Source organism: Raphanus sativus, chromosome 2 (assembly GCF_000801105.2).
Source record: "Raphanus sativus cultivar WK10039 chromosome 2, ASM80110v3, whole genome shotgun sequence".
Lineage (NCBI taxonomy): Eukaryota > Viridiplantae > Streptophyta > Magnoliopsida > Brassicales > Brassicaceae > Raphanus > Raphanus sativus.
The window spans coordinates 36,673,582-36,700,986 of record NC_079512.1 but is presented as its reverse complement, the minus strand read 5'-3'; the positions used below and the strand labels follow the sequence as shown (position 1 = coordinate 36,700,986).

General features: G+C 37.1%; 6 protein-coding genes and 1 long non-coding RNA gene across 9 annotated transcripts; 1 reads left to right on the top strand and 6 right to left on the bottom strand.

Moving 5' to 3' along the window:
• Positions 1–12: 12 nt before the first annotated feature.
• On the bottom strand, positions 13–668 carry LOC130508198 (uncharacterized). The gene is made up of 2 exons (XR_008942761.1): positions 343–668; positions 13–87 (listed from the first exon to the last, which is right to left on the bottom strand). It is a non-coding gene; the product is annotated as an uncharacterized LOC130508198 (long non-coding RNA).
• Positions 669–2,618: 1,950 nt separating this feature from the next.
• LOC130508195 (probable sugar phosphate/phosphate translocator At4g32390) lies at positions 2,619–4,202 on the bottom strand. The gene has a single exon (XM_057003524.1). The coding sequence runs from the start codon at positions 4,072–4,074 to the stop codon at positions 3,022–3,024; it is 1,053 nt and encodes a 350-aa protein (XP_056859504.1). The 5' UTR covers positions 4,075–4,202; the 3' UTR covers positions 2,619–3,021.
• An 870-nt stretch (positions 4,203–5,072) lies between these two features.
• On the bottom strand, positions 5,073–8,184 carry LOC108843186 (uncharacterized). Its single transcript, XM_057003523.1, has 6 exons — positions 7,930–8,184; positions 7,707–7,839; positions 7,504–7,607; positions 6,939–7,083; positions 6,693–6,836; positions 5,073–6,592 (listed from the first exon to the last, which is right to left on the bottom strand). The coding sequence occupies exons 1-6, from the start codon at positions 7,968–7,970 to the stop codon at positions 5,228–5,230; spliced, it is 1,932 nt and encodes a 643-aa protein (XP_056859503.1). The 5' UTR covers positions 7,971–8,184; the 3' UTR covers positions 5,073–5,227.
• A 3,199-nt stretch (positions 8,185–11,383) lies between these two features.
• LOC108842400 (uncharacterized) lies at positions 11,384–12,921 on the top strand. Its single transcript, XM_018615299.2, has 3 exons — positions 11,384–11,841; positions 12,090–12,265; positions 12,710–12,921. The coding sequence occupies exons 1-3, from the start codon at positions 11,416–11,418 to the stop codon at positions 12,843–12,845; spliced, it is 738 nt and encodes a 245-aa protein (XP_018470801.1). The 5' UTR covers positions 11,384–11,415; the 3' UTR covers positions 12,846–12,921.
• Positions 12,922–13,320: 399 nt separating this feature from the next.
• LOC108842399 (protein WVD2-like 5) lies at positions 13,321–16,229 on the bottom strand. 3 transcript variants are annotated; one of them, XM_018615298.2, is made up of 9 exons: positions 16,034–16,229; positions 15,311–15,548; positions 14,984–15,220; positions 14,846–14,886; positions 14,681–14,752; positions 14,459–14,558; positions 14,293–14,364; positions 14,104–14,205; positions 13,321–14,023 (listed from the first exon to the last, which is right to left on the bottom strand). In XM_018615298.2, exons 2-9 carry the CDS (start codon positions 15,518–15,520, stop codon positions 13,559–13,561), a joined length of 1,299 nt encoding a protein of 432 aa, XP_018470800.2. In that variant the 5' UTR covers positions 15,521–15,548; positions 16,034–16,229; the 3' UTR covers positions 13,321–13,558. The 3 variants fall into 3 exon arrangements, with proteins under 3 accessions (XP_018470800.2, XP_018470799.2, XP_056859502.1); XM_018615297.2 differs by having other exon boundaries at positions 15,311–15,526; positions 16,034–16,228; XM_057003522.1 differs by having other exon boundaries at positions 15,311–15,526; positions 16,037–16,228.
• A 2,138-nt stretch (positions 16,230–18,367) lies between these two features.
• LOC108842398 (G-type lectin S-receptor-like serine/threonine-protein kinase SD2-5) lies at positions 18,368–21,247 on the bottom strand. The gene is made up of 2 exons (XM_057004371.1): positions 21,183–21,247; positions 18,368–21,093 (listed from the first exon to the last, which is right to left on the bottom strand). Exons 1-2 carry the CDS (start codon positions 21,245–21,247, stop codon positions 18,561–18,563), a joined length of 2,598 nt encoding a protein of 865 aa, XP_056860351.1. The 3' UTR covers positions 18,368–18,560.
• Positions 21,248–24,168: 2,921 nt separating this feature from the next.
• Positions 24,169–27,405, bottom strand: LOC108838963 (G-type lectin S-receptor-like serine/threonine-protein kinase SD2-5). The gene has a single exon (XM_018611814.2). It carries the CDS (start codon positions 26,838–26,840, stop codon positions 24,354–24,356), a length of 2,487 nt encoding a protein of 828 aa, XP_018467316.2. The 5' UTR covers positions 26,841–27,405; the 3' UTR covers positions 24,169–24,353.

Here is a 27,405-nt window from a genome sequence, read left to right as displayed (position 1 = left end):
ATACACAAAAGAGACACAAAACAATTGAGATAGATTGACATTATTACCTTTAACTCTAATGATGAGATTCTCTTGTAATTTACAGATCTCGACAATGAAAAAAAAATTTGAGACATTAGCCTCTTGTAATTTACAGATCTCAACAAGAACCCTAAATCTCAAATCTATCCAAACTCATCCTTCGATCCAAATCAAACACTAAGAGACACTCTCACACTGATAATCGACCCATCATTTAAGCCAAATCATTAGCCCCTATTGATTTCGACAGAAACCCTAAATGTCAAATCAATCACAAACTCAAAAAATACACATAACTAGAGAAGAGAGTGAAGAACTTACCTACACAGAACAGAGAGTGGTCGAAAAGATGGAAGAATCAGACGAAGAAGACGAGTTGCTAGGGTTGAGAATCCGACGAAGCTGCCGCTCGAGTTTGAGGACGAAAAGAGAGATTAGGTTTGTTTAGGTTAATAAGATACATATATATACCTAGGTTAAATATCGGTTAACCGATCGGATATCATGAACCGAACCGAACCGATGCACTAACCGAACATTTTGTAAAATCATTCCGATCGGTTTGCTCTCAATAACCGAACGATAACCGAATTTCATAATTTTCGGTTCGGTTCGGTTCGGACTGTCCGGTTCGGGTCAGAATCCCAGGCCTAGACACATCTCAATCAACCTAAAGCAAAAAGTTGGGTGGAAACACTTAGATCCGCAATTACAGGTTGCTTATTTGATATGCTTTTGTTTCATACACTTAACCCAAAAGCCTTCGTGCACTTGTGTAGTTCCTACGTATTGTACAATGCTTAGTTAGTTGTGATCAATGGAGGCGTATACATTCAAATATTAAGTGTAATAAAAGAGCATGTGATTGTTGTCTCCGATGAACCTAACAACAAGACGCTTTATTAAAGCACCATTTGTGTTACTTTACTTCTGTTGTTAAGTCATCTGTCATCATGTGAACTGTGAAGTATTAGAGAAATTAACTAAATTAATTCATCCGTGATGTCTCTTCCCTATTTTAAACCCTAGTTGCCAGACCGAACCGTTCTACTAGCCGCTCCATCGGACAACTAATCTTAAAGAGTATAAAATTGGGTTTAACACAACGTTAACTGTTGACTTTAAGTAAAACGACGTCGTTTCGTTTTACACTATTTGAAAATAAAAATATGAAGAGATCGGATTTCGAACCCAAGTTGTTTAGATCAAATGGCAAGATATTTTACCTTAGGCTAGTGGTCACTAGGCTAGTGGTACATTCAATGTATGTATTAACACATTTACTTTTATTTGGTACTGATTTTGAATATAAAAAATCTCTAAAGATTTAAAAAGTTTTTAAAATTCCAAAAATATGAAAATAAAGAATTTTTTTATAAAATTAATTTTGAAACTAAAAGTAAAAATAAAATTTTATTTTTCCTTAAAAAGCAAAAATCTTCCAATATTTTCATTTATAAAAACAAATTCCCCAAAAAAAGAAAATTTTCATTTTTCAGATAAAAATCGAAAAATAAAAAAAAATCAAAATATCAAAAAGTTATACAAAATTCGAATCTGAAAAAAATCAGAATTTATTAAAAATATATTTTTTATTTTTTTTTATAAAAAAAAAATGCCAAAAAGGAAATTTTTCATTTTTCAAATTATAAAAAGAAAAATTGAAAAACAAAATTCGAAAAAATAAAATTTCAAAAAAAAAGGGATAAAAATTTTCAAATCTGAAAACATATAATCTGAAACTATAAAAACATTCAAAAATTGTAATAATTTTTTTATATATATATATTTTCTGATTATATGTTTTCAGATTCAAAATATTTTATATTTTTTTTTGGAATATTATTTCAATTTTTTTTTTATTTTTTCAAATTTCTTTTATAATCCAAAAAATGAAAATTTCTTTTTTTGGAATTATTTTTTCAATTTTAGAAATTTTAAAGATCTTTTTAAGTTTTTAGATAATTTTTTTATATTCAAAATGAGTATCCAATAAAAGTAAATGCGTTAGTACATACAATGAATGCGTTTCATCTCATTTCAAAATAACGTCGTTTCGCTTAACATCAACTTTTAACGATGTTATTTTTTCTGTTAAATTAGCTGACGACGTGCTAAATTGGCAAGTCAACGAAAACATTGTTAATTAATTCAAAAGTTAATGAAAAGTTTGTGTTTTTTTGTCAGCCCTAAAATTCATGTTTCTTTTGGCAATTTTCATGATTTTTTTTTTATTTTTTGGCTGAATTCCCGTTTTGGTTTAGGCCCACTTCAGTTCTTATTTCGATCAACGCTCGCTGGTTAAACATTCGCCCAAGTAAATTCAAAATAATTGTTTCAGAAGACAGCATACATACATAGAGATTATTATATGATGCAAGGATAAGTGTAACAACCCCGTGTTCTCGTAGATCTACGGATTGATGTGGTTCAATAAGAACGACTTCGTGGATTCAAGTTACGGGCCTTCACGTTCCTTGTCTCATATTTTAAGTAGAGAGCTGTCTGTGATATGCTTTGTAACTTTTAAACACGTTTTCTGACACAAGCGAGTCAGTTTTCATGTTCGACACCACCAAACGAATTTATCTCGACAATAAACAAAGAACCGAACAGCTGTTATAAAGTAAACTACTTGAAACAACTGTTACCGACACAGACTCGAAGAAGAAATAACAAAGATCCAATAGAAAAACAAAGGTTCGTGTGGTAATACTGTAAAAGCATCACTAAGACATTGTACCATCAAATAGTAATTAGACCCATAACTTAGCAACTAAAAAGAAAACTCAACGAACAGAGAATGACACGAATCATACCCTAAGACAAATACGATGAAGCAAAAGTAGTGAGAACCCGAAAAGATGTGCAAAAACCCTGCTGAAAAACTCACCTCCAAAGCTAACCAAAATCATCCTAACAACCACCCTTTCAGCTCTTATTCCTCTAAAGCTTTTCACACATCAATCAGATCCACAAAACCTTTTCCTTCATACACGATCAGTCTTCAGCTTCATCACGCTTTCCAGCACCTTCACTACTCTCCCTCACTTCCAAAAGCTTCCCAGCAGCTTCCTCATCTTGCTGAACCTTCTTCTGAGCCTCCTTAGCCTTCAACGCCTGCAACTTGCAGTGATTGTAATACGCAACCCCCAAAAACGCAACCCCGTACCCAAACAGATTCAACGGCGTAACCGTATCCTTAATCACAGACCACGAGAACGCAATCAAAAGCCAATCCTTCACCACACCAGCCACATTCATCGTCAACGCAGACGTCTTCCCCACCAATAAGAAAACAGCTAGGTTCAAAGCGAACGCACACACAGAGTTAGTCCCAAACACCACGAAATCGAAGTGAAAGCTCGACGTCTCCCTAAGAATCGGCAGCTCAACGAAGATCCACGGGAAAAACAAGAACCCTAAACAGCAAGGCGCCACGTAATACAAGGAAGTAATCGGATTAAGATTGATTCCTTTGGAGGTGAGCAAGATCTGAATCAAAACAAGCCTCGTCGCCTCGAAGGCAACAGCCCCGAGCTGAAGCATCACCCCCCAGGTGTCGAACTTGGCCTCACCGTAGGCGGCGATGGCGACGCCGAAGGAGATGGAGAGCATGTTGGTCATGGTCTCGGATCTGAAGGACTCCTTCTTGAGGAGGACGCCGATGGAGTAGACGGCGACGGGCATGAGGGCCTTGAGCATCTGGATGAAGGAGACGGAGAGGTAGATGTAGGCGGAGTTCGATAACCAGAGGGAGAGGGAGTAGAGGGCCCCGATCGGGACGACGGATCTGAGGTAGGTGTCGCGGGACATGGAGACAGGCTCGACGACTTTGAAGACCTTGATGAGGAGGACGGCGAGGGAGGAGCAGAAGGCCATGTGGATCATGGTGAGGGTGATGGGGAAAGGCCAGTTGTACATCTTCTTGTCGAGGATGTACTTGTTGTACACGATCACCGTGAAGCTCAGGAAGATCCAGATAGCCACGTAGGTGTACGAGAGGATGATCTTCTTGATCACTCCATCGCTTAGGGCGCCGCCTTTTCCCATTTTGGTGGTGGATTCGACGGAGGGGGAGGTGGTGCGTAGGATAGTGTGGAGGGTGCAGGATAAATAAAAGGATGCAGTGGAGAGGAGACTTTTTGGTGGTGCTAATGTAGAGAGAGGGTTGGCATGACTGGGCTACGCTACGTGAGGGGTTTTTAATGTAACTTTTTAGTTGACTAATGGGCTTAGATCTGGGGCCCATTACAAATTCTCCCTCGCTATTATTTTTGATTTTTCAAATGTACTAAAATGTGTTTGTTGTTCACTTTTTTAATTAATTTTGAATTTGTGTCTACATATTGTTTGCTTATTTTCAAAACTTATTTAAATAATTGAAGTATTATTTTAATTCTTTTTTTGGTCAACTAAGTGTTATTTTAATTACATATAACATTTTATGTGGATGTGATGTGGGATATTTTAATATGATTAAATTTTACTTTCAAATTTCCTTTTACAACACCTTAGAAGAATGTCCATTAGATGCCACAAAAAGAAAGATGTCTATCAATAATATTATTACTATGGTGTTTTCTGAATTTTGTTTGGATCCATTATCACATTGATGTTTCTAGTCTTGCCTAACATCAACTACTGGTCTCCAGACTGTTAGGTTAGGTTGATTGACAAAACATAAGTTATTGATAAAAGAACTGGAGGGTAGCAAGTTAATTTTTAAAATTGTGGCATTGTTAGAGAAGAGCTGATGATGACAGTTGGTGCTAACCTAAAGTTCTTTATTATTATCTGTCTTTGAGCTGATAAGAGATAACTACTGTTAAATTCATAAACTTAAGAAAAACCCATATAATCCTTAAGATAATAATCTTTGGTTTTTAGTTGATTAGTCGCTTATAATTAATTGAACATATACAGTATTTCAAAGTTAAGATTAAATAGTGATGCAAACAAATAACTCAGTAATTAATAACTAAAGGTAACCGCTTTCCCTTCTTCTAATCAAAAACACATCCTTTCAATTTTGTTAATAAAATGTTAAATGAAACCCATACGGAAACAGATGATCAATAGCTCTTTGGGGGTCCATAACAATGTGTCAGACCAACAATGGGGAAGTAATAGGAAGATGTGAGTAATGGGTAATAGAATCTTTAATCTCGTACAGACACACTATATTTCTCAACTGTTCAAAACATTACCTTCCTTTTAGCTCTGCAAATCTAGCAGCCAAATCCTCATAGTCAGGTAACTTGGGGTGAACGTGCTTAGCTTCACTACGTTCTGGCTGAAACGAGGAGGCACGAGCAAACGTCTTTGCGGGTTCAGATGGTCCGGCAAATTGCTCACTGGGGAGACTAAGTGACCGAGCGGGATGATGAATCTCTTCACCTTCGTCTTTTCTATGATGTGAACGTCTGCTTTTAGATTCTTCTTTGATCTTTTCATAACTCGAAGGCTTTTTACTGTAATGCATCAGAAGTTTATCCATCATCTTTTCCTCACTGTCATTCTCATCTTCATCTATTAAGACTTGAAGGCCTTTCCTTGAGTGTTCCCTTCTTCTGCTGCTTCTTGTATCATCATCACCATCAACCGATTGTATACTGTGTTTTCTTCTACTAGATCGCCGCTTCAGAGATTGATCATCTATGTCATTCACTTTAAGCTGACCTGCTTCAGAAACCTTTTTATCAACGTCTGGAATATTTCCTTCTTCACCATCGAACCGAGCCTTTGGATTACTTGAAGCTTCAGGTTTTTCAATCTTTGCTTTACCACTCGGTTTAACATACGGAGGTGGGGGAAGGGATTTGTACAAGGGTGACTTCATCATTCTCTCTGTTTCTCGCTCCTCAAACTTACTTGCTGGATCATGTTCATCTCCACCAACCTTGATGTTACAACCAGATGAACCATTTCCTGTGCCTTCTCCCACAGGAACTGCATTTTCTCTACTTTCTTGATCGCTGCGATGTCTACGGACTGAATCTATAGGTACTGTTCTTTTCGACCTTGGCTTTGGAGGCATTGAGAGGTTATCTTCCACTTTCTGAGGCGCATGCTCTTCGCCATTCTCATGTTTGTATCCTTTGAAGAAACTTTCTTGCTTAAAGCCAAGAACTAGCTTGTCCTCTGTTTTGGTGCTGCTACGCTTGGGTTTCTCTGACACCTCTTTTTTCTTAGGCGCAGCAGCAGCTTCACCGTTTTGATGTCCAATCCCTTGAACGAGATTCTCACGTTTGATCTTCATCACTATAGTGTCACCTTCGTTAAAAAGAGGTTGAGGTCTTCCTCTGGAAGGTTGCTGTTTAGGTTGCAAATGGAACTCATTTATTTCCGCCTTATCATCCTTGCTTCCCGATCTGGAGGCGTGACGAACATCATCTGGCTTATCTTTAGATGTTACCCCATGCTGATGTTCTCTGACACCGTTATGATAATTATCTGGTCGAAACAAAGGATCTCTTCTTTCTGATGCAACATCCTTTTTCCTTTCTGGTGGCAAGGCCATGTTTACGTCTACAGGCTTGTGCTTGTCGTAAGTACTTTTTGGTGTCTCCTGCACATATCCAAAAAAAAAAAAAAAAGCAATTACAAATCAGTGTCCTTCCAAATATTTAAGTTTACCGTCCCTCAAAACAAATGAGTCATCGCCATACCTTTGCTGAGCTACCATTATGTCTCATGATCCTCTTCTCAAAAGCTTTAGAATCCCAACGAATAGCGAACTCCGATGCAACATCTTCCATTAACTTCACTTTCTTCTCCAACGAGAATGGCTTTGAGGTCATATTCTCAACAAGCTATAGGAAAACAAGTAAGTGCTTAACCATACATGCTGTAACATTTCCAGATGAGTTTAACTGATAAAATAAATACATGAGGGGAAAAAAGAAAAATCTTACCTCTTGGTTGACAAACACACTAAGTGAATCTCCATATTTTTCGTGAAACATCTGCCTCAGTTCACGCAACTCAGGCAATTCAGAAAATCCAGAGGCTGCAAACATTAAGGACGACACAGCTTCACGACAATCTTCTGGACATTCCCTGGAAAAAAAACAAGCGCAAATCAACTAATCAAAACATAATCATGTTGCCATCAAGAACAAAAGCACTTCAACAACCTTTTAGAATGTTTAACTAAAGCCACAGAAAACATTTCACATCACTAATCAACACACGAACAATGTGAGAAGGAAAATGCCAAAAAGATGAGGTAATGACTTTATTTATAAACAAAATTCCAAACAACCTGATCGGCATTCTTTAATATAAAACCTAACAAGTTGATATATCAGAGAATCTACAAGAAAATTTCTCATCTACTCAAGACAATGTTAACAACTATTCATAAAATATTTTTAAGATTACATTAAGATAATATCCTAAATCCATGTGAATGGCAAAACTACAGATTGGCCAAACATGAAGATCTCAAAGCAAAGCAAAAGGCAAATTAACACTTACTCCATCTTCTGCATGGTAGAGAGTTGCTTATACACGAAATCACAAGTGCTCTCAACAAAATCAAGATTCCAGAGATGCCTTAGTTCATCAAGAAGGCCTCCCGCCTGCAAATCTCAAAACGATACAGATCATCAAAAACAAAAACAAAAAAAACAAATCTGAAATCCCTAAAACAATCCTTGTAAAGGAATAAGTAACGTTACCCTGGTATAAGCATTGACGTCGCGGCCATTAGAGATAAGATCAGCGAAATCTCCCTTGAGAAACTTGATCGTCGCAGTCCTCTTCCTCCGAAGAACATCGATCCGATTCTTAGTCAGTTTTATCAGTGGTTTCCTGCCGAATCGAATCGAATCGAATCTCACAATCAAATCGATTCGTTCATTAGAAGATAACGAGTTAATCAGAGAGAGAAGAGAAACAAACCCCTTGGGAGCGAATCCGCGGCCTAAGATACCGTCAAACATCCTTTTGATCGCTTCGCAACAACCACGGTGGAGATTCCGATTGTGATCCGCCGGAAAACGGAAGGTCGAGTGTGAGAGAGAACGAGGAGAGAGAGAGAATGGCGTTTTTCTTCAGCTGTAGGTTTTTAAAATTGAAGGCACCGCATCTCAAGCTGAGTTGGAGAACATGATGGTAGTGGTGGTGACCTTAGTCCTCTTTATTCATACGACTGCGTATTGACCTTTTTGCGTTGTTAACGTTATAAAGAGTAAGTTGGGGAATTAATTATTTCTTTTTCCTTTTTTTAGTTGGTGTTGACTGTTGAGTGAGGGATCAAATCCATACCTTCTGCTTAGCTAGCTGTTGTTCTTCTAGTGGAATTGGGTGGAATGATCTGGTGCAGATGGGTCCTCCCTCATTGCATGGAGTCTGTGACCTGCACCAATAAATGAATTTATTTCACCGACGGCTTTATTTAATCAAATCTTTTTCTTTAATCGATTTTCTTTAATCGATTTTCTTTCTTTCTCTTGTCTGAAATGTTTTTTCGGGTCTAGTTTTGTCCGAAGTGTGAGAAAAATAATTCACATTTGTAATTTATTTTGCATTTATTTCGTATATGTTCGATTCATTTGTAAATTGGGTTTTGATATTACGGTTTACGAATTAGTAGATGTTTTCAACTGTTATATGACATAGCCAAACATCATCGTTATATTGTCTTAATCCATCATCGTCTATTATTTAATTCCTGATCAATTATTTAAAGAGAGAATAACTCCTGTGTCCATGTTCTTGGACGGACAGTGGAAACCGGCTGAAGATGCGAAGGATCTCGTCTTTAAGCCTATTTGTTTATGCAGAATCAAATTCCTTAATCCACTTACGTGCTTCTGCGTCCACGCAAATTATATTTAAATACTTCCTGACAAGAATATTTATTCTTTTTAGACAAGAATAATCAAATTCTGTAATTGTTTTCTTAACAAGTCTCAGTAAGTGCCCATCTTAGATAGGAGACAAATGGTGCGGTGCGAAGTAGATCTGATCGGTTGTCTCCCTATTTATTAATAGATAAGACCTGATTTTGTTTAAAAATACTTGTATTTTTATATTAAATATAAGAAATGAGGCCATAAACTTTTATATGAAAATATTTTTATTTTATCATAAATTTAAAAATACTTGTGGTGTTTTGAAAAAAAAACAAATATCTATCAAAAATTTTCAAAAAATATTAATATAGATTTTTTTTTTTTAAATTGCCTCATTGAGCAGGCCTTGGTCTCAGTCTTAAAGATGATATACTTCTAACCAATAATATAGGAGCATTATTGAGCCAAATATTTATTTTTGGTTTGATGAGAAAACTGCTTTCAAGTTTTTTTCTTTTAATTTTCTCTAATATCTTCAATTAAGTGTGATTCGTTCTAATAGAGTTGTAATTTTGGATTCTACACGAAGTTATAAGAGAAAACTGCCAATAGAGAACAAAAAAACAAGGGTGTTGTCCCTTTTGTATAAATCATTTTTTTATCCAATTTTTCTCCTTTTTATCCTTTGTATTTCTGAAAATTAATTAAATAAATAGTTTTGTGGATCAAAAAAAATATTAAAAATACAAACAATTAATAAAACACTTATATACACAAGCTGATATTTTTTTTCTTCAAATTGATAAATAAAAATTTGAAAATACGTTCTATTAAAGGTAGAATGTGCCTTCTACGAAAAAAGTATAGTAGAAAACGATTTCTAAAATAAACATGTTCATCTACTATTTTTAGAACGTACATTCTACTATTTACTAAATTTCTAAATAAGTGGAATACGCATTCTACTAATCCTAAAGCCATCTGCTTTTTGTCTGGATGCATACTCTATTTTAGTTAAGTATTCTAAATTCCGCAAAATGTGTTTTCTAAAATGTACTCTTACGTCTACTAAAAGTAGAAAGCGTGTTCTGGATTTTTGTCAATCTTCTAAACTTTTAGAAGGCGCCTTTTACGGATAAGATTACCTGATTTTTGCAAAATTAATGAAAGTTTCAGTTAAGGAAATATTCTAAAAATCTCCTAAAAATCTTCTAACTTCCTAAAACGTGTTATTTTCGATTTTACTTGTCAATAAAATTTAAAAAATGATTTTCCCTTGTCTTCTTCATTAATCTATGGTTTTTCCATAGTTTTTCTTTTGATTTTTTTTTTCATAAACTCTTGTTCTATATGATACATATCTATACAACATGTGGTGTTTTGAAGTTAGGTGCAATTTTTTGTGAAGTTTTATTTTTATTTTTAAAAAGTTTACAAATTTTACTTTTATTAAAAAAAAATTTAAAATTTTTTTTTTTAGTAAAAAAAGTTTTAAAATTTTTATTTTTAGCAAAAAGTTTGATAAAATTAAAAATGTTACAAACATTTTAAATTTTTTTTATAAAAATAAAACTTTGTAAAATGTTTTTCAATAAAGTTAGTTTAAATTTTTTATTAAAAAAATTTATAAAGTTTTATTTTTATTTTTATAAAGTTTAATTTTTTTATTTAATTAAAGTTTTATTAAAAACTTTTTAAACTTTTTATAAAAATAAAACTTCGTAAAATGTTTTAATAATTTTATTTAACGTTTTTATTAAAAAATTTGTAAATTATTTTTATTTTACAAAGTTTATTTTTATTAAAAAAAAGTTAAAAGTTTTATTTTATTTTCCCTTTTTAAAACGTTTTAATTAATTTTTAAAAATTCTTTTAGTTTAATGTGTTTAATAAAAACTCTAAACAAACTTTATAAAATTTGTAAACTTATAAAAATAAAAATAAAACGTTACAAAATGTTTTTTATAAAAACTTTAAATAAACTTTATAGAAATACAATTAATTTATTTTTTATTTTTATTAAAATTTTGATAAAATTAAAAAGTTTACTTACATTTTATACTTTTTATAAAAAATAAAACTTTGTAAACTGTTTTTTATTAGGTTGATTTAACGTTTTTTATTAAAAAAATTTGTAAATTATTTTTATTAAATTTTAAAAAGTTTATTTTTATTTAAAAAGTTAAAAGTTTTTATTTTTATTTTCTCTTTTTAAACGTTTTTAATTATTATTTTTTTTTCAAAATTCTATTAGTTTAATTTGTTTAATTAGATTAACCAAGAGTTAGTTTTGGGATTATGAAAAAAATTATACTAAAGGGACAACTAAATGATGATTTTATACTATAGGAACAACCATGCTGAATTTTTGTTCCGTTTTGGCAATTTTCCCAAGTTATAATGGCTAGAATTTGGTTACAAATTAGTAGGGGATGTAATTATAAATTTTAAAACTTTGGGGTCAATTTGAAAGTAATAACAAATAGCGGGGCTGATTAGGACGTATACTCCGATGATATTTTCAGTCTCATAAATATCTTTCATCTCTCTCACACACACTCCACTAAAAAAAAAAAGAAGATTACTAAAAATGATCCTGAGAAGCGCGTCGTCTCTGGACCTTAACATACGCGCCGCCCAAAAATCCTCAGCTCCGCGTTGCACGAACGGAGCTCGCGTGGCAACGACGGCTCGTCCCGTCTCCGCTTCTCTCCGAGGCTGTAAGTCAATGCCCAGAGCTTCTTCAGATGGAAACCTCCACGCGATTCAGGGCAGAGCCAAAACGTCCGGCGTCTACCACGACGACGCGGCGTCTTCCAGGGTCTTGGAGAGATCAAGGCTCCATCAGGGAGGAGATTCTAACGGTGGATTTGGCGGTAGAGGTGGAGACGGTGGTGCCGGAGGTGACGGTGCCGGAGGTGGAGGTGGGAGCGTTGATGGTTACTACGAGGAGATGATACAACGTTATCCTGGAGACGCTCTTCTACTCGCTAACTACGCTCGTTTCCTCAAAGAGGTAATACATACATAGAGAGACAAGATAAAGACAAAGCTAAACTATACTGTAACGAGTCTAATTAACACGTGGACTTTGGTCTGTGTTGATTGGTTGAATATAATAATTACGTGTATTAATATTGTGTATTGAAATAGATCTTTTGCGTATAAATTTGGGTTTTTGATTGGTTTTTTTCTTTTTTGATCGAAAGGGTTTTTGATTGGTTAAATCTTATTAACTTTGTGTATTAATTATATATTGTGCAGGTGAAGGGTGATGAGAGAAAAGCAGAGGAGTACTGTGAGAGAGCGATGTTGTCTGAGGATGGGAGAGATGGTGAGATGTTGTCTATGTATGGAGGTTTGATATGGAAGAATCACGGAGATGGTGTTCGTGCTCAGTCTTACTTTGATCAAGCTGTTCAATCTTCTCCTGATGACTGGTCAGTTATAAAACCATAAACTATTATTGTTTTACAGTTCAGTATCTGTTTAGAATCCTAAATGATATATGCAAGTAAAGTCTCTAAACTTTGGATTTGGGATCTCCTTTAAAGTCTCTCCAAGATGCAGAGTTCAGAAGTTTTTAGACCTATTTTTGGGTAGATTGCTGATTTATATTGGGCCATTTGAGTATTTATTAGGGCCAGCTTTATTGATTGTTTTGGTTTGTTGATAAAATCAACATTTCACGGAAATGATTTTGTGGATCAAATGTGACTCGCCCTGTATCCAACCTTTGAAGTTTTGATTGGTCACGGTATTGAAAATGACAGACATCTCATTCACGATCTTTTTTTCTCTGTATCTTCAATGTTTATGTGGTGTGGCAGTAGATGATGATAAATATAGATATAATATATTTGATTAAAATGTTTTTATGGCAGTCATGTTCTTGCCTCATATGCTCGATTTCTATGGGATACTGAAGAAGAAGGAGAAGAGGAAGAGGAGGAAGAAGGAAGTAAATATGAGAATGGTTTCTCTACCTATAATAACTCATCTGTGTCAGTTATGTCCTGACCCTTGGTGCTGATCTTAAACCGGTGTAATTTAATAACAATTTCAACTCCGGTTTAGTCATAAAATATCTTTTGCATATTGAGGTAGATTGATGCTTATGTGTTGGAAGAGACGAACCTAGTATCAAAACTCCAAAGATGCATTATTGTGATATCCCAAAGAAAAGGTGTGAATTGGGATTGGTCCATGGGCTCTGGATAGAATCAATTATTGGTTGTCAAAAAATAAAAATCAATTATTGATCAATGGTGGCCAGAGACGTCATGCTCAACGCTTGTTTTTTTTTGTGTCAATGCATACATGAAATAAAACTAAAACTTTGTTAGTTGCAATTTGCAAATAATTTTTATGCAAACAGGAAATGAAGACCTTTTTTGTTTATATGAACAAATATCAAAGACATAATCCAGTTATGAAACAAAAGAAGTGGCACATATAACAAAAGATAAGAAATAAAACAGACGACCGCACGAAATCTCCTGAATATTCACTTTTCTTAGGAATCAAAGTATCAAAAATAAAAGGAAAAGACATCAAAATACAACATAAAAGATTTAAAACATTAACCTCAAACAAAGAAATATTTAAAAGCAGCAAGCTTTAGAACCGGACACATGACTCTTTTCACTCTTTTACCCATTTCTTCTCAAACAAGTTTTGGTCGAAGAATATATATATAACTATTACATGCTTTCAAGTTCCTCTTGTCCTCCTTAATTAACGCAGAGCTCTTTATGCTCAACTGCAACCGCTTCAGACACCTCAATGGACTTTGCTCTGTCTTCATCCATCCTTGGACATACAGTCTCATGCGAGTCTTCTTCATCAGCATCGGGTGATGCAGTAACTTGTGCTACCTCCTCTTCTATGGGACTTGAAGACTGCTTTTGGGTTTCTGCTTCTTTTTCAAGCTTCTTTCTTATTTCAAGTTTCCCCTTTGATGAGGTTGTGGCGGGTTTTCCATCAGGGAGAGCTGTTTTCTGAGATGGCAATCTTGGAAGTGACTTGCGCAACGGCTGCTTCTTGAGATCAACTGTTGCCACAGTTCCCTTAGAAGCTGGGTTATCCCTAGAGGCTTTCTCATCTAGGCTCAGCCTAGCGAGGCGAGGGGTTTGAGTTTCTTCAGAATCAGTCTTCTTTCGTCCTAGTTTTGGAGATTTGGGTCTTGTTGGTGGTATCTACTTGGGAAGTAAATAACAAAGAGAATTACTACTTCATTATAAAAGTACCATCCTGGTTGAGTAGAGAGCAGAAGTACCTTCTTTAACTCTGTTTTAGGCGGCTGAGAAAAGCTAGGCATGGGTGTGGCTTTGAAGTTCAAGCTCTTCCTCAGCTTCCTAAGCTCAGCTTCTTCTGTTTCCTGTGAGCGAGCGAACCGGGAGTTTTGCTTTTAACAAGAATAGGTCCAGAATACTATGACAAAAGAAGAAGGGCTTAGAAGACTAACCTTGGACTTGGCTTGCATGTTGTTAATTTCCTCTTCTTTCGCATGAGTCTTTTCCTCAAGCTTAACATAGAACTGCACCATGAGAAAGCAGAAACATCGCTATTTTTAAAACATGTTTCTCGAGAGAGGACAGGTATATTGAATCAGAAGTTCAAGCAACACAAACCTCTCTTCTCTTCTCAGCCCGTTGGTCACATTTGAAACTGAATCCATAATTTGGAAGTGCACCAACTTTACGAGGTTTGCCATCGTCTGCCTTGGGGCTACTGTGAAACCAGAAAGTCAAAATCAACATAAAATTGTTAAAACTGAGACTCAAAATTGCAGAAATGCCTCAGCTTGCTACAAGAAAGAAGAGATGGTATATATAAAAAGGTGAAAGTAATACTTGGAAGACTGAGTATCATCTTCAGATGTCTCATTGGCTTGTTTCTTTTGAGGCTTTGGTTTCACCTTGTCCCTGTATCAAAGAGAGAAAACAAATCTCCAGGTTTCAAGGATTGCTAAGAGACTAAATGATACTAATGACAAGACTTATAACCAATGTCTGTACCCGGTGGCGCTTTCTGCTGGTGCAGAGTCTTGCTTTCCATGCTGATATGAAAACGAAGATACCAGAAATAAGAAAAGAAAACAGATCATACAAGAATATGCAAATAAAACATAGAAGCGAACTCTGAGGGATGATTACCTCCGTTACTTGAGCAGCTCTACCATTGGATGATGTTTTCTTTAGAGACTTTGTTGTGTGTGCATTAGGAGCAACAGAACCATTTGGTGCTGCCACTTTAGCAACTGCACCTTTGGTCTTTTTGACATGTACCGATGGAACATTCTTACCACCTGGGAGTTTCTCATGCTTTAGCTTCCGTTGAGCTTTTTCGCCTTTAACATGCTTTGGATCTTCTACATTTTCAATTTGTGTGCCCTAAATAGTAAAAGAGACAAAACACACAAATGTTAGTCATAGCTGTTTATTCTAAAGGACGAGTAGACAAACCACCCAGGAGTTACAAACCTCAGCTGCTGCCTCTTTGGACTGCTTAACTGCATCCAAATTGAAACTGTCTCCGGAATTCTCATTCTGACTATCTGAAGCAGTATCCAAGGTCTCCCCAGAATCAACACCATTTCCTTCAATACCAACATCTTCCACTGCTACTAAACCACCATTTGCAAGAGCAGAGTCCGTCCCATCAGCAGAAGCCATGATACTTTCAGGATCCATAGTAAACTACAAAACAACAAATATGGAACTAACACTGATGTAAGTGAAGAGACAAACAACAGAAGAGCATTGTAATGTAAATCAATCAACAGCGAACAAAGATGTTTACACAAAGTCAAACCAAAGTGCTTTTCTAGGGTTTATGAATTGATGGATCCGTAGACAATACATACATTCCAGGCCTTGCAAGTAAAGTTTAAAACTTTCCCCAAAACCCAGAAAACCCTACTCACTGCTTAGTTCCAGAATCGATCTAAGTAAACAAATCAGAGAAAAAATAAATCTAAATCAGAAAAAGGCTAAATCTTGTGGTACAGAGCTCACTAGTGATGGGTACTGAAGTAAAATAGGTAAGTGGGCAGCTTCAACTTTGGATCTACCGACACTCTAGACCAAGCCATCGAAAATAGATAACTTCCTCAGATTCATCAGAAGTTCCGCCATTTTCCACAGCAACCAAACAAAGAAGAAACAAAAAACAAAAAGAAAACTAGAAGAGCACGTGTTACTCACCACCAAACGCAGTTACCAGAGCAAATCAAGCATCCATTGAAGGTAAAATAGAGGGAGAAGACGAAGGAAGACGAGGTTTCATAGAGCTTGAGATTTCGATTTGTTCTTGACTGCTTTTTTTTTTGGTTTTGGGTTTTGTGAGGGATGGATTCTCTCTGTCTACACAACTTTTTTGTTCTTGTTTATTTCTCTATGTGAAGAGAGAAAAATGACAAAACTCCCATTTAATATTTATTACAGCGACTAATCTAATTACCACGTCATCAGTGAGATTACGGTTAATCGGCGGTTTATTATTTTTTTAAATCGTGGGACTGATGGGGAGAGTGGAGGTTTTATGGAACTAATAGTATTTTCCACTGTTAAAACTTAATAAATCATTTTAATATTTTTCTTTTTCTACACTACAAGTCAATAACTAGAAGACTTTTTTCTTTTTTCTTTTAAACAAAACTAGAAGACATATGCAACTTGTGAGAGAAAAAAACAAACCATACGCGGCTGAAACTCTCTTTTTATTTGAAGCAATCTGAGTTAAATTTTGGTCAGTTTAAAACTATATATCAAGACAGTGGAAGATCAGTAAATAAATATATTTATATATATAACAACAAAAGATAATCATCAACGGATTGAAACGTTCTTTGAATGGTGAATAAATAGATGATAAAATCACAAGACTCTCAAGATGTTAAACTATTTAGCTTACTCTTTGAGTCTTTTCACACATCTTTGCATAGGGTAATCTTAGAGTTTTGAGTAAAATCCACTAACTGAATTTGGATGGGATATTTTAAGAATATATAAAGAAGCTTTGGATTTAAAAACTAAAAGGCATAAGTGGTTGGCCAAAAATAGAAGAAAACATATGTGGGAAAACAAGTCCAAATTAACATATGCTAATATAAAAAGAAACCCGGATTTTAAGGGGTTTTGGATATGGTTAGGTTACTTTTTTACACATTGGTTTACATACAAATGAGAAAGACGTGACCTTCTCCAACATCCATTGGTGTTAACAAATAAAAAGGAACTTTCATATTTTCTTAATCAAACTGTATAAACTTTTCGTTCATTATTATATACATATTTCAATCTATATGGGTCACTTTAATAAGGTGAACCATGCTATTCCCACACTATTATAACATAATTTGCTCTTAAATGGGAACTTTACTCATCTTTTTAATCATCAGAAATATTAAAGCCAGCTCATGGAATCTGCACTATTTGTTATTTAAGTGTATACGTGACTCGAATGGTTTTTAAATGAAGGACATACTTTTTCAAAAGTAACAACGAAACTAAAAATAATACCTTGAAAAGACTACTTAAGACACATGACCTCTACATACAGCTTGATGACTGTAAAACTACATCTAAATACAGATTGATTTTGTCTTGTAGACCAATATGATGATGATGATACATTTATATTGATATGTGCTACTTCTTTTTTGACCAATCAATAATATTCAGATATGGATTATACAGGTAATGAGAAGTTAATAAAGTACAACATTCCCCATTTTATGCAAAATAGTAAAAAATACAGGTGATCATAGCTAAATACATGTACATTTGTACACATCCAACCAAAAACTTGTGGTAGGCCAAGATAACTAATTCAAATTAAAGTCTTTTATTTAAGAAACCAAATGAAAGTAGCATTACTTACTGGAACTAGTAGTTTATTAGTTATGCTAATTAACAATTATAAAGTCAATTAAGAAGCTTTGGAGGTGTTACTCGTTTCTTTCTACCATAATGTCAAGCGTTATATTTCGGGCATCATGCGTTCGTACTTAGTTTTATCTCAAGGTTTTTGTAGATCACACTTCACATTTAGAAATGAAAAGATTATATATAGTTTAACGAGTCACACTAGTTTTCACTTGAAAACTTATTCTCTTTAGTAGAAAGTGGCAAGTATGATTATATAGCACTGAGAGTGATTAAAGAGGAAGCAAAGTGATTAGACACAAAAACCACTTTCATTAAGAGAATAGCTGGTCCAGCGATTAGTGTAAAGATACTGGTACAACTGTGACACCATTCCTATCTTGATGTTACTCAAACCTCAGTACTTTCTTATTCATCATTTTGATCTTACAAAACATATAAGCTACCCTATTACTACTTCCAATATTCCAATTGTTTTCTACCTAAACTATTTATGAGCGAATATATAGTTTCATCAAATGGGTATAAAACTATATATTCGTTTTTGCATAAATAGTTTAGGTAGAAGACAATTAGAATATTGTAAGTAGTAAATGCAAAATATTATGGTTCCATATTCAGCTAAATTAAGGCAAAAATATAAACAAAACATCCAGAACTCACATGTTCCATTCCAGATATATAATTATAATCTAACTTTTACATTTCCAAACTTGTCGGTTTATCAACAAGTAAACAGATAGAGGCCCCTCAAAAAACGAGTAGCAAGGAAAACTAAGTGAAACACTATTATTACAACAGAACAACAATATACCAAACAAAAAAAATCCAATTATAAGTTTCTTTATCTTGGACCGGACAGCTCGCTATGAGACACCGGTGATGAAGTTCTACCACCGCCTTCTTCGCTGATCAATCTCATCTTTAACCTCGTGTAACGATTCACGTCTAAAGTGTAAGAAGACGGAGGCTGAAGCACAGGAAAAACTCCTTCAAGCATTTGAACAACTTTGTTCATTGACGGTCTCAGATGCATATCTTCTTGTATACACCAAAACGCAGTTTTCATCGCCCTTTGAACTCTCTCATCATTCATCACATCAACACCCTCCTCCTCCTCCTCCATATCCCAATCAACATCCTCTATAAGCAATCCTTCTCGCATCCTCTCAAAAGCATAAGCAGGAAAATTGGAACTCGCTAAAGGCGACTCTTGGTTCTTTCGTCTTCTTATTATTTCTACAAGAACCATTCTGTAGCTGTAAACATCGCTCTTCTCTGAGATGGCGTAGGTTGTTATCCATTCGGGAGCCATGTAACCTCTCGTACCGCGCAAAGTTGTGAAGACATGGCTCTGTTCTCGTGTCATGAGCTTAGCTAGTCCGAAATCAGATACCTTGGCGTTGAAGTCATCGTCCAAGAGGATATTCTGTGGTTTAATATCACAATGGATGATTCTTGCTTCGCAATCTTCCTGTAAATACGCTAAACCTTTAGCTGTTCCGACCGCGATCTTGAATCTTGTGTCCCAATCTAAGAGTAGTATATCTCCATCTCCATCTCCATCCCTTCTCCTAAATATCCATCTCTCTAACGAACCTTTCGCTAAGTACTCGTAAACGAGAAGCCTGTGAGTCCCTTCCTCGCAGAAGCCTGTGAGATGCACCGAGTTTTGATGATGAATGCTACCGATTGTACTAACCTCGGCTTTGAACTCTTTCTTGCCTTGACCTATTCCTTCGAGTTGCTTCACGGCTATGTGAGAACCGTCTGGTAACGTTCCTTTGAAAACCGAACCGAACCCTCCTTGACCTAACTTCTCCGTAAAGTTACGCGTAGCTAACTGAAGATCTTTGTAAGAAAATTGGATGGACGTACAAGGTAGTATGTTGACGAAGCTATGAGTCGTCGTCTCTTGAGAAGCAAGCAAACGTGATTTCGTTCTCCTACGAATCCAAAACGCCACGAAGATCAAAACACCTATGATAAAGACCGCCGGCAAGACTATAACAATCACTATATATGGAAAGTGTTTCCCATTGCCATCTCCGTTGCTTTCACCTCCCAAATCATTAGTAGCCACCTTGATGTAAGAGACGAAACCAGAGCCATCCCTTCCAGAGGTTTTAAAGCTTCCAATCCAATCAAACAAGAAGCAGTTACCAGAACTGTTCTGGAAGAACAGACCGAGGCACGAGCAGTTGTTGCTGCAGAAATCTTTACAGTTATCAAGAATAGTGTTCTTGGAGAAAGGAGAAGCAAACTCGAGTGCGGAATAGTCAACCCTCTCTCCAGCATTTACAAGTTTCACAGACAACGCTGCATTGTTCTCGGTCTTCTTACAAGGAGAAGTATCGGTCCCGGTTTTGCAATTAGGCCGAACGCTTGATAACCCTGACAGACATCCACACACTTTACTACCAGTGCAAACGTAGTAAGGGTCACAAGTCTCAGGGGTTGCACACTGATCGTTTGGAATTTTAATGGAAGAATCAGCCGCAGACACACCACTCCCAAGACTTGTAAAGGAGATCACACCGTTGCTTCCCAAAACCGCGATCCAAGTACCGTTATCATCTATATTGTCTGTAATCAAAAACCGCCATAACAAAGCTTGTTTCTCACCAAAGAACCTCCACGAGTTCCCGAGTATAGACGATGAAGTCACTACGCCACCGTCTTTCTCAATGATCCTACCGTTCTCACTTCTCATGGACCAATACACCTGAGGTGTCAAGCTGTTGACAGATAAAACCATATCTCCTGACTTGATCTCGAGAGTGTAAGTCATGTTGCTCCAAGAAGAAGCATTGCTAGTGAGCTTCATGCCTTCTTTAAAGACTTGACTCGTAATCAGAGTATCTGTAGGATGATCGAAACTCTCCCAGATCGAAGTTCCGTCACCGGAGACAACAACTAGGTTTCCCGAGTCACGTAGCTCAATTCTTGAAGCGTTTTTACCTGAATTATCCAATCTCCAAACATCTGATCCTCGTTCTTCACTACGCAGCACCACAGTCCCGTTGTCTTGGAACTGAAGGTTGTCGGAATTGGCAACAGGGGAAGCTCTGTTCGCCGACCAGATCAGTTTAGAGCTGCTTCTGTGGACGACGCTGAGAGTGAACAGAGTGACGGAAGCTGGTGTTGTTACGAAACCGAAACCGAAGTCTTTGTTGATGGATTCGAGTAAGATACCGTCGTTGTTGATGTAATTCTTCGGAGATCCACCAAACCCTGGAGAGATGCTCCCGATGTACGGGTCCTTTGCAAGGCAAAGCAGCGGATCCGAGAAGAATATCAACAGAGTAAGAGGACACTGAAGAACACTCTCATCATGGCTTCCCTGCTTTTCTTGTTTTTCTTTTTTTTTTCTTTTGCTTGTTTATGTGGCAAAAACCTCGACACACGTTAGAAGAATCAAACCAAAAATAAATGGAGTTTTGTAAAGAGACATTAAGGTGAATACCCTCGATGGAGGTCTGAATTAGCAATTAGGCTATGATGTGAAATAAACGAACAATGTAGTGCCATTTGGGTGTTGGATTGTCGAAAACACCCCTTCGTATCTGACACAAGAATCCTGCTGGTACTGACACAGCAGTTGGTAGGGTCCTGTGCGCAGGCGTAGGCAAGACCGTAGGTGAGCTCTGATCACATGATTGCTCTGGGCCTTGTTCCAAAGCGTGCTGGCTAGGACTGTTTAATCAGCGACGAAACATAACTCAACCTCCGTGGTGTTTTGCCCCAACTTGTCCAAAAACTTGAATTCATCATAAAAAGTTTTGAATTTTCTTTTCTAAATTGGAAGTTCAAAATCATAAATTTCTATCTAAATATATCATATTTGGACATAAATATAAGAAAAGTTATTGAAAGCAAGTAGAAATAGTGAGAAAAAAAAAGAAAAAAAAAACAGAATTAGAGTTCTGTTTGCGACAGAATAAAGGAAGAAGATGATGGCATTTACGTAAATTAATATTCGGTAAATGATGTAAAAATAACCAAAACTTCTTCTTCCCTGATTGAACACGCATCCTCTCCAACATTAATAATAACACAAACCTCTAGACTATAGCCAACTCTCGTTACATAAATACATTTAACTGTATATATTATTGGCTGCGTTTATTCCACTTAAATATTACTTATTACTAAGTTAATATAGTTAAGTTAATATGTAGCTGTTAACTAAAATGTTAACATTTACGCAAAAAGATACCAACTAACAAATGGTTTGATACTTGTTAAATTAAGTTAATATAGTTAAGTTAATATGTAATCGTTAAATAAAATGTTAATATTTACGCAGAGAAATACCAACTAACAAATGATTTGATACTTGTGAATGGAAATGAGATTATGATATACAAGGTGGAAACACAATTAATTATATACAAAATAATATTGTTATGATATTATGTATCCGTTAACTATAATTTTATCATTAACGTATAGAGTTATCAAATAACAGACTGCTAGGATTTTGCACATTCCTGATATTTGTGAATGGAAATTGGGTTAGATTACAAATGTGTTTAACCATAACTGCACTTGATATATGCTTTTAGACAAATCATGTGTGGAAAAACATTAAGAAACATAAATTATTTACTGTCAAACAAATTAATACCGTTAAAACATAAGTTAGCGGGTAGTGAAGATGTTTACCGACACTGATATACTTTACACAAACTCTGTAGAAATCTACCAAAAAATTTAAAGACAAAATAATTACAACAAATGTTCTCTTTTTAAATAATCTAGTTAAATGCATAAGCAAACTTTGTTCAAAGAGTACCAATTAACAGATAAAAATAGTACATGTTCATGGAGTTTTATTATGGAGGAAAATGTTGCTAAGTTTACAGATTCAAATCCCTCGAGAACTTGACTAACAACTGCTTCTTTATCGTGCTTCTCTTTAGTTTCATTTTCCTTCAGTTTTTTATCTCCAACCTCATATTTAAAAGGTTAGCTGCTGTTACACCACCTCTGAAACATTTCTTAGCGAGCAATACCATCAACCCAATTTTCGATTGGGTTATCGAGCATGGACTTAACAGAAACCTACAAAAAAATAGTTGATAACGACCAAAAGAAATATTAAAGCCACATAAAATGGTGAAGGGTTAAGCAAGTGGGTTAACTGCTACTATGCTTTGTTAAATTCTAAATGAAAATATAACAATGATTTAATGATTAAAAGCTAGCTAAATATTATTGGGATTATCGACTAGTCTACCACATAGATATCAGAAAACTTAACGTGTACAAAAGCAACTTAACGTATACACAACACATTATCAACATATACTACTATTTATGGTTAACATCTCAGATACAACCTAACAAAAAACATATCTCATACTTCTGTTTCACTTCAGAACGCGTACAACTATATACAGTGTCCAAAATTACCAGAAAATGGAGGGTTTTCATCAAGGGCTATGATCTTAGTAAAGGAGAACTTACGAATAATTCTAACTCCTCCGGAGAACGGCAGGTGTGTATCTCCAAAAGCTGTGGAGAAGTGATAGGGTTTTGCAGTGGTGCGCAGAGAGAGGATTGTCTCGATGGCAGAGGAGCTGCGCTGCGACGGAGGGGAGAACATATCTGGTGAGCCCCATCTTAAACTGACCAGATCCGGTGACCCCAAACTTGGACTAAGCAGATGTGACACTTTCACACCCAAGTAGCAGCAGCAACCGAGGAATGAACAGAATGGACACTGAAACGGTACGTGGGTAGTTCAGCGACGACATAACAAACAGAGGAGACAGCAACGTAATAATGAAAAGACGAAGTAGTGGCGGAGGGACGAGCATTCGAGCAGAGGAGATGAAAAAGGAAGCTTGAGAGGCGGAATGGCGACGGAGCGACGTTCAAGTACGGTGCAACAGAGGCATGAGATGATGAGAGCCATGAAGAGAAGAGAACAGAAGCGACGCCGGGGAGTCAACCGCCACCAGAATCATAGAAGGTGACTGAAAACGTTTCTTCGATTTTGTGTCAGAGAGGAAAACGAAAAATCTAGGACAAACACATATTGGAAGAATATTTTTTCTGGCTTTGTTTTAGAAACTGAAAGCGATTTATTTTTTAATACAATAAAAAATGAGTTTGGAAAGGAAGTTAATTCAACAGCAGCATCGATTGAAACAAAAGGCTACGATTGCTAAAAGTTGGCTGACAAATGCCAGAATCTACTAGTGCCTACGCTGATAGACTGTAGGGATTAAACGGGAAAGGAAATAGTGTTTCCAAGTGAGCTGGTAAATTCCTAATTATCGTAGTGGATGGGGCACGTACACCAATTATCTCTTTTGTAAATGTTTGGATTGTGATTCACGCTGAGAATCGGATAAGGAAAAGAAGAAAAACAGTTGGTCCTGTTAGAAACATTCTGGCCAAGAGAGAAGGTTTCAAAACTGAATATGGAAACAGAGCACTAATGTTACAAAGAAAGTAAATAATCCATGAGTAGTGCATTTTAATCTATGTAAACAAGTCGGAACATTACAAAACTGAGACTAATAGAGAACACTAATGTTTCAAACAGAACAACAATATACAATCAAATACATGGTTGTAATGTCAGCTAAAAACACGTATAATATGAAGACACTAAAACACTAGGCTATCTCGGACCGGAGAGTCTCACGGCCGATAGATAGTTCTCACTGTTACAATCCGACGGTCCAGACGACGTACCACCACCTTCCTCACTGATCGACTTACAGAAGCTCGAGTAAAGCCTCGAGCCCAAAGTGGAAGAAGACGGTGGCTGAACCACATGGAAAACTCCTTCAAGCATCTGAACAACTTTGCTCATGGACGGTCTCAAATGCATATCTTCTTGTATACACCAAAGCGCAGTCTTCATCGCTCTCTGAACTCTCTCATCGTCCACATCAACGTTCTTCATCTTCCCATCAACAATCTCCAAAAGCTTCCCTTCTTCCATCATCTTGAACGCATAAGATGGAAAGTGACACTTCTCCGAGGCCTCTGACGGATCATAGTTCTTTCTTCCTCCTATCAGCTCTAGCAACACCATCCCATAGCTGTATACGTCACTCTTCTCCGAGATCGCGTAGTTTGTGATCCATTCAGGAGCTAAGTAGCCTCTTGTCCCCCGCATAGTTGTGAAGACATGGCTCTGCTCTCGTGTCATAAGCTTAGCTAGTCCAAAATCAGATACCTTGGCATTGAAGTTATCGTCTAAAAGAATGTTCTCTGGTTTAATATCACAATGGATGATCCTTGCGTCGCAATCTTCGTGTAGATAAGCTAAACCTTTCGCTGTTCCGACCGCTATATTGAACCTTGTGTCCCAATCCAACAGTATATCTCCATCTCTTCTCCTGAATATCCATTTCTCTAACGAACCTTTCGCCAAGAACTCGTACACGAGAAGCCTATGAGCTCCTTCTGCACAGAAACCCCTAAGCCGCACCAGATGCAGATGATGAATGCTTCCGATGATACTAACTTCAGCTCTGAACTCTTTCTTCCCCTGACCTATTCCTTCAAGCTTCTTCACGGCTAAACGCGAACCATCAGGTAAACTCCCTTCGTAGACCGAACCAAACCCTCCTTGACCTAACTTGACGGTAAAGTTATTAGTCGCTGACTGAAGATCTTTATAAGAAAACCTAATAGGCATCCCCGATAGATTCTCCAAGAAGTTATCTTCCTCCGAGCTGTGTTCTTCGTCACCATCCAAAAGCGTTTTCGTTCTCGTCCTCCTGTGAATCCGAAACGCCACGAAGATCAAACAACCTATGATGAAAACCGTCGCCAAGACGATAATCACTATATACGGGAAGTGTTTCCCACCGTCTTCTTCTCCGTTATCTCCACCTCCCAAACCGTTAGCAGCCACCTTGATGTAAGAGACGTAACCAGAGCCTCCGCTTCCAGAGGCTTTAAAGCTCCCAATCCAATCAAACAAGAAGCAGTCACCAGAACTGTTGTGGAAGAACAGACCGAGGCACGAGCAGTTACCGTTGCAGAACTCTTTACATCTATCGAGATTTGTTTTCTTGGAGAAGGGAGAAGCAAACCCTAGCGCGAAGTAGTCGACACCGTCTCCAGCATTTACAAGTTGAATTGTGCCATTGTCTTTCTTATCACAAAGAGAAGTATTGATCCCGGATTTGCAATCAGACCGAACTCTTGATAAACCGGAGACACATCCACACACTTTGCTACCGGAGCACACGTAGTAAGACCCGCAAGGCTCGGGCGTCGCGCACTGATCACTCGGGATTTTAGTGGAAGAATCAGCAGCAGAGACACCGCTCCCGAGATTCGAGAACGTGATCACACCGTTGTTTCCTAAAACCGCGATCCAAGTAGCGTTATCATCTCTATTATCCGAATACACAAACTGCCATAACAGAGCTTGTTTCTCATCGAAGAACCTCCACGAGTTCCCGAGGAGAGAGGACGAAGTCACTACACCGTCTTTTTCGATGATCCTTCCTCTGTCGTTCCCCATGGACCAGTACACTTGCGGAGTCTCCGAGCTGTCCACGGATAAAACCATATCTCCTGATTTGATCTCGAGAGCGTAAGTGACGTTGCTAGAAGAAGAAGGGTTGCTGGTGAGCTTCATGCCTTGTTTAAAACCCTGGTTCGTGATCAGAGTATCCGTAGGATGATCGAAGCTCTCCCAGATCGAAGCTCCGTCGCCGGAGACGACCACGAGGTTCCCGGAGTCGCGGAGCTCGATTCTCGAGGCGTTTTTGCCTGAATTGTCCAGTTTCCAGACCTCGGATCCTCCTTCTGTACGGAGCAGGACTGTTCCGTTGTTGTCGAACTGGAGATTGTCGGAGTTCGAAACAGGGGAAGCTCTGTTCGCGGACCAGATGAGTCTCGAGCTGGGTTGGTGGACGATGCTGAGCGTGAAGAGAGTGACGGAATCTGGGGTGGTTACGAAACCGAAGCCGAAGGCTGAGCTGTTGGATTCGAGGAAGATACCGTTGTTGTTGATGTAGTTCATCTGAGATCCTTCGAAGCCTGGAGAGATGCTGCCGGTGTAGGGTACACCGCCGTGTAGAGGATGAGGGAAGAGAGACAGACATGTTGTTAAGAAGAGGATGAAGAACCTTCTTCTCATGGCTAAAAGCCCAGAATTTTAACACACTAAAACCTTTTTTTTTTATAAAGATGGAAACCTTTTTTTTTGTGTGTGGATCAAGTCAATGGATCTGAGAAACAAACAAAAGAAAGATTCCTAAAAGATGCAAACAGACAAATCTCAGAGCTCTGTCAGGTGAACGGTCTGCATCTGTAGATGGAAACTGACTCTTCCTAGATTCATCGCAAAACCCGAGAAGTTGAAGGAGGTTCCAGAGGAATAATCGAATCAGATCAAACAGAGGAACAACTTAGAAAGTTTCAAACTTTCCCGACGAATTCAGACCGGAATTCTGTTTGGGGTTAGAAAGTTCCAAACTTTCCGACGAGTTTCAGAACTGGGTCGGTCGGAAGCAGAAATGTTTGGATTATTTTGAAAGGGGTTGGAGAACTCTGGGTTTGTGTGTGTGTTTGCCTATCTGTCTCACATTCAATGAAAGTTTGAATTGGGTCTATGATAATAGAGGAAGGCGACAACTGGGGGGATTAATTGAAACAGAGAGAAGGTTGTGTAAGAGTGTCTTAATCAATAAAAAACCTGTCTG

Bases quoted from the DNA above. Each gene is read 5' to 3' on its own strand.
- LOC130508195 (XM_057003524.1), bottom strand. From the start codon at position 4,074: ATGGGAAAAGGCGGCGCCCTAAGCGATGGAGTGATCAAGAAGATCATC.
- LOC108843186 (XM_057003523.1), bottom strand. From the start codon at position 7,970: ATGTTTGACGGTATCTTAGGCCGCGGATTCGCTCCCAAGGG. The intron at 7,608-7,706 runs GTAACGTTACTT...TGAGATTTGCAG, and splicing joins ACGTCAATGCTTATACCAGG to GCGGGAGGCCTTCTTGATGA. The intron at 6,837-6,938 runs GTAAGATTTTTC...GTTTTCCTATAG, and splicing joins GTGTGTTTGTCAACCAAGAG to CTTGTTGAGAATATGACCTC.
- LOC108842400 (XM_018615299.2), top strand. From the start codon at position 11,416: ATGATCCTGAGAAGCGCGTCGTCTCTGGACCTTAACATACGCGCCGCC. The intron at 11,842-12,089 runs GTAATACATACA...TATATTGTGCAG, and splicing joins ACGCTCGTTTCCTCAAAGAG to GTGAAGGGTGATGAGAGAAA. The intron at 12,266-12,709 runs GTCAGTTATAAA...TTTTTATGGCAG, and splicing joins CAATCTTCTCCTGATGACTG to TCATGTTCTTGCCTCATATG.
- LOC108842399 (XM_018615298.2), bottom strand. From the start codon at position 15,520: ATGGATCCTGAAAGTATCATGGCTTCTGCTGATGGGACGGACTCTGCT. The intron at 15,221-15,310 runs GTTTGTAACTCC...TTTACTATTTAG, and splicing joins CCAAAGAGGCAGCAGCTGAG to GGCACACAAATTGAAAATGT. The intron at 14,559-14,680 runs GTATTACTTTCA...CTGGTTTCACAG, and splicing joins GATGATACTCAGTCTTCCAA to TAGCCCCAAGGCAGACGATG.
- LOC108842398 (XM_057004371.1), bottom strand. From the start codon at position 21,247: ATGGCACTACATTGTTCGTTTATTTCACATCATAGCCTAATTGCTAAT. The intron at 21,094-21,182 runs GTATTCACCTTA...CACATAAACAAG, and splicing joins AATTCAGACCTCCATCGAGG to CAAAAGAAAAAAAAAAGAAA.
- LOC108838963 (XM_018611814.2), bottom strand. From the start codon at position 26,840: ATGAGAAGAAGGTTCTTCATCCTCTTCTTAACAACATGTCTGTCTCTC.